Source organism: Panicum virgatum, chromosome 3K (genome assembly GCF_016808335.1).
Source record: "Panicum virgatum strain AP13 chromosome 3K, P.virgatum_v5, whole genome shotgun sequence".
NCBI classification, from domain to species: domain Eukaryota; kingdom Viridiplantae; phylum Streptophyta; class Magnoliopsida; order Poales; family Poaceae; genus Panicum; species Panicum virgatum.
The window spans coordinates 24,848,597-24,858,594 of NC_053138.1; the positions used below are offsets into that span (position 1 = coordinate 24,848,597).

Consider the following 9,998-nt stretch of genomic DNA (forward strand, 5'->3'; position numbering starts at 1 on the left):
TAAATTTAATCACGGCCACTAGTTTTATACTTCCGCGATAAAACACAAGATAAAATTTTTCTGTCAGCTCGGGCTAGATCGGTACAACCGGTGTGAGTAACCGGACAGACCGGTCGAACATGTATGACTTACTTGACCCCACAATCATTAAAACAATAATCTCTCTCTCCCTCACAGCTCACTCTCCCTCTCTCCCTCAAGTTCACTCTCTCCCTCTCCCTCTCTCACGAGCTCTCACTCTCCCTCATGAGCTCCCTCTCTCTCTCTCACTAATGTCCTAGAGTGCAAATCCTCCATCCCAAATAGATCTCAAGGCCAAGGAGACTTCAAGATGGCGTGGAGCACCTTCTCCTCCACATGCTCCTCCCCGGGGTGCCCTTGATTTCAAGTTTTTCGTGCAAGAAAAGCTAGTTCTAGGTATGCAAACTTGTGCGGGCCCGATCTATCTTCCTAGGAGGTTCTAAGTGATTTCCCTTGGTCAATCGTCTCTATATGCATCCCTTAGCTAGGATCTAAAAGGGTTTCAATGTTGATAGATTAGTTTTTCCCTCGAGAGGGATTTTTGTTTTTGGCGATTTCTGTTTTTGGCTGAAAACGTGCTTGTCAGAACTTCCTACAATTTTGTCGGAACTTCCTACGAATTAATTTGGGTAGACCGAGCACCTCTTGTCGGAACTTACCTAAAACTTTAACACTACGATGTACAACGTGTGGACGTGAAGCACGCAGTGTTGGAGCCGAACCACAATACGATGTTCGGTGGGCATCTCCAGAAGAAGGAAGGACCCGTTAAAGTAACCGAAGACCTGGCCCAAGGTCGGAAGGGCCCAAGGCCTTGATAGCTTTAACACTAACTTAGTGTTTGAAAGGATCTTAAGATGCCTAGAGGGGGGGGTGAATAGGCAATCTACAATTTAAAAACACTTAACAAAAGAGTCAGACACAGACTATCCCGGATACTCCGGGTATATGCCCGGATACTCCGGGTTTGGTGGTCCGGAGTATCCGGAGCTATATCCGGAGTCTCCGGGTTTGAACAACCTGAAACGAAACAGCAAGTATCTCTGCAAGAAAAGTAGATCGAGCTAGATAAAGAGTACCAGGGGTTTCTTAAGGTTGATATCCAACAAACAAAGTTCACTAGAAACTCGTGAGTGAGTAGATCGAGCTCAAACCCTAGAAAAGAAGTCTCACAAGCAAATGATAATGAAATCAAGTAAACTAAGACAAAGGAGACAAGTATTTGTTTCCCGAAGTTCACACCCGAAGGTGCTACGTCTCCGTTGAGGAAGAATTCGAGAGACGGTGCTCAAGAACCCCTATGCTCCTCTCCCAAAGGCGAGATCACCTCTCAAGCCCAAGGTTACTTACTATGGATTCCTCGGTGAGGAATGAAGATTACAAACTTCTTGTGCAGCTCACAATCTTGGTTGAGCAATCACAAGCACGCCTAGCCGTCTAGGAGCACAAGGCTCCAAGAGTAACAAACTTGAATCCGCGGGCTTGACCAAAACCAAGTGCTCAAGAGATGGAAATGGGGCTCACTAGCACTAATCCTTGCTCTTGCTTGCTTCTCACTCAAATCCCTCAAAGGAATCACTCAAGAATGAAGAAGGGAGAGTGAGGGAGCTCTTTTTGGCTTAGGTATGAGTTCTGTTCGTCCAAAGTGGCAAGAGAGGGGGCTGAAGGGGTATGAAGGGGTTATTTATAGTCTTCAGCCCAAAAATAGCCATTGGGCGAAAGGGTACCCGGAGACTCCGGGTATATGCCCGGAGACTCCGGGCAACCCTGATTTTTCAGCCCGGAAACAGCACCCGGACACTCCGGGTAATGGGGTCCGGAGTATCCGGCCCTATACCCGGAGTATCCGGGTAAGGCAGGGATAAACTTTCAGTTTATGGTTCTTTTGATTTATTTTGTGGCTCACAAATGTTTGTATAGGTTCTCTTGAGCACAAGATCTAAATCGAAACCTTTGAACCAAGTCCCTCTTGATAGTACGGCGTTCCTATACTCAAATTTCAAATTCAAAAACTAATTTCTTGAGTAAACTTGAACTCCGTTTTTTCATTTCCCTTTTTGAGGGTCGTATATCGTCACTTGATTCACCTATATATGTTCACCACCTGCACACATGCTCAATTACACAATTAAATGCACATGTGTTTTTGTCATTAACCACCAAAACCCACTTGGGGGCCTAGATCACTTTCAGTGTTACCCTCAGGCAAGCCCCGGTGCATGACCTACTATTTTAAATTATGATTCAATATATATATATATATAACTTGTGCATTACGTTTCAGGAGTCGTTTGAAACCATAGTTGCATGATCTCTAGGTTCCCTTGGTCTTATACTAGTATGTGTAGGTCGATAGCAGTGCTATGCTTAATAGATCTCGGTAGAAGTCGAGTGATCTCCTTTCACTCGCGAGCTATAGGATAGAAGTCGAGTAATTTCCTGTTACTCACGAGATATAGGGTATCTTTATATTTCAATATATGAGATATGAAATGCAATATGGAATGAATGAAAATTTGAGACCGGACGGGGAATGATGATGAGATGTAGGTATAGCAGCAGGACAGGGTTCCTGGGTGTCTTAGCCCCGTCTGTGTCGATTGAGGACCATACCGTTGTTGGCCCTGCTGATCATGTTTGAATTGTACTAACAGCATATCGGGAGTAGGAGGTAGTCGAAATCGGTAAGCCGAGTACTGCCTTGTTTCGAAAGTACAGAACTTCTACCCACCACTAAGGGCGAGTCGAGTAGTCGCAGAGAATTGGGGATACATGTATTTACTTTTGGTGGTCTCTCGTTGAGCTCGACTGACTATATGCAGGTGGGGAGGTTCTGTAGTTCGAAGCGGGGAGGGGAATTGTTGGCTCGTATAGTCCGACGGGGTAAATACGTGCCGTGTTGGTTAAGTCCACCTTGCAAGGTTAAATCGGATCGATTCGCCGTCAGTCGCTCTCGGATATGAGCACCTTGATCAACTGCGTCACATCGTAGTAATATGATATGGAACATGGATTATATTATATATGTTGATGTCTACTTTGAATTGTGATTTAATACTTTATCATATTTGCTCTAGTTGCTTTGTGCAAATATTAGACTATGGTTAATCTATATAGAACTTGGAGCTAAAATATTAAAAATAAGGATCCACTTTTATACGTTTTTCTGCAAAATAAACCACCAGCCAAAAGCTTTGCATGTCTAGATATGTGGGCTAAGTATACCCAATAGTCGGATAAGTCTTGCTGAGTATTAGTTGCTCGGAGTTTGTTGTTTACCCTGTTTCAGGTATAGAAGCTAACCAAGATAAACATCGGTGGGCTCGATGTGACGTCCTCACGTCTTCGTAGACTTGGATAAATTTTATTTAAATTGATCTCTTAAATATTTTTATCAGGTCATATTCTCTTCCGTTGCTGTCATTTCTTATGTAAATTCTACATTAAAAATGGTTTTTGTGAACATTTATGTTATCATCCATTTTGTAAAATTTTATCATGCTTGTACCGTCTGCATTCGCCGTTGTGTGAGACTACTGGTGATGTTTCGATCGGCCTGTGGGTTAGAAACAGACTGTCAAGTTACGTTTAATTAAGCTAATGGCCTGATATATTCAAATGATGACAGTTACGCTTAATTAAGTACTTTAACTTGACGGGTCTATCACACATGCTGTCCACGCTGGAGCTGTTTCGCCAGCAGCTGGCGAAATTATTGCTCTTGCTCTTAACATGGCGTCGCCCTCTCGTGGCTGTTGGAACTAATCCAGTTGTGACCCGTTGGCCCGGATATCGGCACATGGAGTCAGCAGGAGCGCGTCTTCAGGAGCTCATGCAGGAAGTGGATGCGGCGAGCGCGCCGAGCGTGCGTGACTGTGTGGGTAAAAATAACATGCGGTGTGCATGAGTTTGTTTCCTTCTTTTGTGGATCGTGAGTCCATGATTCCGTTTTAGCTGCTAGTATAAGTAGCATTCAGTTGTAACTTAGTTTTTTTTAGACACTCAAATCAATCAGAGAAAATAGCTCTATCCTCCGAAACAACTTCTCTCGTTCTTGTGCTATGTTCTTCCACCATATCAAAGTGTATGCGATTGTGCTGATCCAGGCTAGTTATCAACATCTGGTATCAGGGCTAGGTCGCAAATTGCATGCCCAAGTACCCTCAGTTCAATCCGATGTTGATCATCACTCAAGGCGAGGCATCGCGGGCGAGCGGCGGCGGGCCGTTCGTCTACCCGCAGTTGACGGCGACGAACTACACCAGTTGGGTGATCAGGGTGCAAGCGATTATGGAAGATCAAGAGGTCTGGGAGGCGGTGGAGCCGGCGACCGGTACGGCCATTGACACGAAGAAGTGCAGGAAGGCGAGGGCGCATCTTCTTCAAGTACTCCCAGAAGATCTCTTGATGCAGGTGGCGAACAAGAAGACGGCAAAGGAAGTGTGGGAGTGCCTCAAGACAAGATTCGTCGGCGCAGATCACGTCAAGGCGGCGCGATTGCAGACGTTGAAGAGTGACTTCGACGCCCTGCGCATGAAGGAGGACGAGTCCCTGGACCAGTACGCCGGCAAGCTCACCGGCATGGCGGTCAGGTACGCAAACCTGGGCGGCACTCTCAACGATGCTGCTCTGGTGAAGAAGCTGTTCGACACCGCGCCGGATCGCTTCATAAATGTCATCGCCGGCATCGAGCAGTTCTTTGACTTGAACACCTTGGCGTTTGAGGAGGCGGTGGGCCGCCTCAAGGCGTTCGAGGAACGCACGCGTCGCGCACCCGGCGGCGCAACGGCAGATGGCCAGCTCCTCCTCACTCGGGCTGAGTGGGAGGTGCAACAGAAGAAGGAGGCGGGCGAGTCCTTGGCGAGAGGCAAGAAGCCGACGAGCGGTGGCCGCGGCCGGGGTGGCCGTGGCCGCGGCAGAGGTCATGGCCGCGGCGGGCGCGGAAACACGCAAGGCAAGGAGAGCGCTGGTGTCGCTTCGGGAGGTACCCGTGATAAAAGCCACATCGAGTGCTTTAACTGTGGCAAGTATGGCCACTACGCCAACCAGTGCAAGCAGCTCAAGGAGGGAGAGGCACATCACGCGCGCGCCGAGGATGTCGAGCCGGCGCTCCTGCTCGCGGTGTCAGAGGAGCTGACGCCGCTCGAGCAAGGGCAAGGGGAGCACCAAGCCATGGTCTTCCTCAACGAGGAGCATGTGCGGCCGGACCTGCTCCTGGCTGATGGTGAAGAGCTCAATCGTGATATCTGGTACCTAGACAATGGGGCCAGTAATCACATGACTGGAGACAAGAAGAAGTTTCGCGAGCTGGATGAAGCAGTCACCGGGAAGGTGAGATTCGGGGATGGATCCACAGTTCAGATCATGGGTAAGGGTTCAATCCTATTCGATTGCAAGCATGGGGAGCACTGGTTGTTGCAGGAGGTGTATTACATCCCCAGGCTGTGCAGCAATCTCGTGAGCCTTGGCCAACTCACGGAGATTGGGTACAAGGTGGTCATGGACGGGGCTGAACTCGAGGTGTTCGACAAAATGTCCCTGAAGCTGATCATGAAGGTCTAGCGTTCCCCAAATCGCCTGTACCGGATTGAGTTGAAGGAGGCCAGCCCGACCTGCCTGTTGACTAGTTTGGAGGACCCGGCGTGGCTCTGGCGTGCTCGCCTAGGCCATGTCAATTTCCAGGCGGTGAAGATGCTCATTGACAAGAACATGGCGGCGGGAGTGCCGCCAATCTCACACCCGGACCAGCTGTGCCACGGGTGTCTGGCGGCGAAGCAGACGCGCTTGCCGTTCCCACGAGTGGCGCGATACCGGGCGGAGGAGCCGCTCGGACTGGTGCATGTAGACTTGTGTGGGCCCATCACTCCATCGACAGCAGCGGGTAACAAATATTTCATGCTGCTTGTTGATGATTTCTCCAGGTGGATGTGTGTGTATGTACTGAAGAGCAAGGATCAAGCCTGTGGTGCATTCATCAAGTTCAAGGCTGAGGTCGAGAACATGTCTGGACATTGCATCAAGACACTGCGCTCCGACCGCGGTGGGGAGTCAGCAGGAGCGCGTCTTCAGGAGCTCATGCAGGAAGTGGATGTGGCGAGCGCGCCGAGCGTGCGTGAGTGTGTGGGTAAAAATAACATGCGGTGTGCATGAGTTTGTTTCCTTCTTTTGTGGATCGTGAGTCCATGATTCTGTTTTAGCCGCTAGTATAAGTAGCATTCAGTTGTAACTTAGTTTTTTTTTTGAGACACTCCAATCAATCAGAGAAAATAGCTCTGTCCTCCGAAACAACTTCTCTCGTTCTTGTGCTCTGTTCTTCCACCATATCAAAGTGTACGCGATTGTGCTGATCCAGGCTAGTTATCAACAGTGGCTTGCCGCTCAGACCACCATTTAATGGCGGCTGGGTTGAATCGCGCGTGTGAGAGAGAGAGAGAGAGGTAAGCATCGACTGTCCGAACCATCGAACCATCATCATGTTTTGCTAGGACGCAGGGATGTGAAAACACTCTTTTCAATTCAGCCGTGTGGTGTGGGTGCTCGGCGTTAGAATGCAGAAACACTAGCATGTACAGGGTGAGGGCCGCTAATGGCAGAAGATGCAATGCCGATTGAGTGTATTTTCCATATGGGTACCAGTCCGAGCAGGCAATTTTTTGACCGCTGATGCTGCTTTAAGAGTCGTGCACCCGAGGGGAAGAAATGAAGTTGGTCCCACCATCTTGTTGGCTGAGGCTATAGTTGGCCATGCAGCCCGAGCCCGTTAGCCCGGCCCGAGGCCTGGTTTTTTGGCCCGGCCCAAGCCCGGCACAGCCTGTTGGCCTACGGGCTCGGGCTAGCACGGCCCGAGGGAGCTAACCGTGCTTGGGCCGCACCTTAGGCCCATGGCACGGCACGGGCACGGGCACGGCCCGTTCCAACGATCGGCCCGGTGTCCCAACAGCTCCCCCAGCCCACCTAGCCCACGAATACCCTTTCCCCATTAAAACTGCCCCCCCCCCCACCACGAGCCCCGACCGCCGGCCCACCGGCCACCCCCCCCACCACCACCACCACACAAACCCTAATCCTAAAATCCCCCTGCTCCTCCACAGCTCCACCCTGCCGCGTCACCGTCCGCCGCTTCGTCAAGCGCCACCGCGTCCCACGCCTCCTCTCGCCGCATCCGACGCCTTCTCCCGCTGCCGGTCCTTGGTGCATCACCTCCTGCCGCCACCGACGCACCCTACCCACTGCTGCCGCCCCGGCGCCCCGCATTTCCTCCTGCGGCAAGTGCTTGCCGCGCTTCCTGTCGCCGCCGGTGCGCGATGCTCAACCCGCCGTCGCCACCGCACTTCCTCTCGCCACCGCGCCCCTCAGCTCCTCCCGCCACCGCCGCGTCCCCAGCCACCTCCCACCGCCGCCCCGCATCTCCTTTCGCGCCGGCTAAGGAAGGAGAGATGAGAAGAATGAGATTTTTTTAAGTTGTTGGGCCATGGGCTGGCACTGCCTGTTGTTTTTCACGTGCCTCACGGGCCGGCACGGCCCGAAAAACGGCCCATAGTGTCGTGCCTGAGCCGACAGCCAAGCACGAAGCACACATCGGCCCGGCCCGTGAGGCATGACAGCCCGTGACGGCCCGAGCAGTTACAGGCCGTGCCGGGCCGATGTCGTGCCGGGCCGGGCCGGGCTGCCCGTTGGACATCTATAGCTGAGGCATACCCATGGTGCGTGCCTCCACTCCCCCAATTTCAGTGGAACAACTCCCTCTTGACTGATTCTTCAGTTGTGGATCCAGTATTCTTAGTCTCTAGCTCTCTATCTTTGATGTTGCTGCTATCGATTAACGTTCAGGTACAGGGCTTAGGGCGTTTTTTCACCTGGCCTCTTTTCTCTACTACTTCCGAAAATGGCAGGACATGATGATGAGAGGGAATGGGAGGAAGATGATGTTACGGTAGACCTGATATGTGCGCCCGGATGGGTAGGAATGCGGCTAGAGGGAGGCTGGAAAACAACCCCATCAAAACGAGGCGCATGTCCTAGGCAAAACATCAACAATTAGTTTAACTGGCCTAGTGCATCAATGCAAGATAAGTTTCATGCTCCGGCGGGTGCCAGCAAGATACATTTAGCTGCCATTGTACTCTCTTCACGCAATGAACATGTTTGATCCACTAATCCGACTCAATTCCCCAAGCAAGTTACAATAAGCAACCTTTTGTACACTCATGAGCAGGCTTTGGAAAATCGTAAGCAAATTAGAACTAAGATAAAAAGCCATTTCTATCATGAATAAATGACCAACTAAAACATACACAAGTAGTGTCTCTTTTTGAAATTCCCAAGGAACGCGGTGTAGTTGAATTTTATATTGGATGCTTGGTTTTGAATTTATGACAATTTTAGTTGAGGAATCACTTTGCTTGTGATGGTGTATGGTGTTATCTGTTGAATAATTAGGCAATTGTCCGATTAAATTCCGAAATAAATAGATCATGAACTTGACTAGAACTAGCATGAACAACCCTATCATACTAGTAACAAGATGCAGTAAAAACATGATTAAACACTGAACTAATAACAGCGTGCGTACTGCACGTTTGCCGTCGGGAAGACGAACGACACTGACGGGATGACGGCGGTTGTGCGAACGGAGCACAGCAGACGGCGTTGCAGATGTCGATACGCCGCAGCACCGGACTTGGACGGAGGACAAGCCGTGGCGAAGATCGCTGAGCAGTCGCACCGGGCGCTAACCAAAAATCTTATTCGCCCTCTCCCGGTGCAGGATCCCAAAGGCGAAAGATTCCGGAGATCTGCTCTCCCGTTCGCCGGTGCACGCCGGCGCTCGGGATGGAGAAGACTATGGTGGCCGCGCAGCAGTGAGAGGAGGCAAAACCCTAACTCAGATTAGATGTGTTTTGGTGGCAGCCGATAGGATGTATATATAGGAGAGCCCACGACCTCGCGTCGTAATCCGATCCGTAATCAGATTAGGAAACCGACTAGACCTTCCAAATAAAACAGCAACGACCTCGCGTCGTAATCCGATCCGTAATCAGATTAGGAAACCGACTAGACCTTCCAAATAAAACAGCAAAAGTAAGACGCGCCCCCCACAAGGGGGGAGCATGATTTCGGTGGACCATTCACGCAGACGTCGCGTGCCCGCATATCTCGCCCCTGCGAGGCGAGCAAGCACGCGCGTGTAGTTCTCTTTCTCTCCCCACACACATAGTTTGAAGAAGCAAGGATGGCCTCATTATGTAAGTTAGCCATCCTCAACTTTCTCAAGCAAGATGGGACTAAAGGTTTGCACCACTCCTTCACTTCCTCATGCTTATATGGGCCTTTGAGATTTATTTGGAATAGCTGAAATAATTGATGGGCCAAGCCCAAAATTCCAACATTATCTACTTGTAATTTTGTCTTTGCATGTAGGAGTACACCAGCGTTGGAGAGAGAAAAGTCAAACTACGAGGTCCACCTTCGGTGCTGCTCGGGTGGGCATACTGGGCATGAGTATGTGGAGAGCAATCTGCGTGGTGACCTGCTTGTTGTAGCCCTTCATACCGGTCATCCGTAAAGGAGTCTTTAGCACTAAATAATATTTCGTATAAAAATATTTTTAGGGAACAATTTATATTCCATTTAATATAAGCTAGAGGTTCCATCCATATCTCTAAAAACATTAAAACTATTGCAGTAATGAACCTAGGTCAAAAGGTAGGCTATACAAATTGCGGATTCATCTCAGAGCTTCATTGCATTGGAAAGAAAAGCACCACTAGTGTGGTAGCTAAGTTGTGGTGACCTCGCGGGACTACCACACCTCAGGTTCAAATTCTACTATCCACCAAATAAGGCGAGTATTTTTACTTGCTTCACAAAAAAATGAGCAAAAAAGATTTAAAAAGAGATGTTTGAAATAAATCTTCAGATACAAAATTACATTATCATAAAAATGTCTAGGTAATGAAGTACATTATCATAAAGAG

At 49.6% G+C, this 9,998-nt stretch overlaps 1 protein-coding gene across 1 annotated transcript; it reads left to right on the forward strand.

Moving 5' to 3' along the window:
• Positions 1-4,197: 4,197 nt before the first annotated feature.
• LOC120700756 lies at positions 4,198-5,583 on the forward strand. Its single transcript, XM_039984989.1, has one exon. The coding sequence runs from the start codon at positions 4,198-4,200 to the stop codon at positions 5,581-5,583; it is 1,386 nt and encodes a 461-aa protein (XP_039840923.1).
• The last annotated feature ends 4,415 nt before the right edge of the window (positions 5,584-9,998 follow it).

What these genes read in the sequence shown, in the direction of transcription:
- LOC120700756 (XM_039984989.1), top strand. Translation starts at nt 4,198, where the DNA reads ATGTTGATCATCACTCAAGGCGAGGCATCGCGGGCGAGCGGCGGCGGG.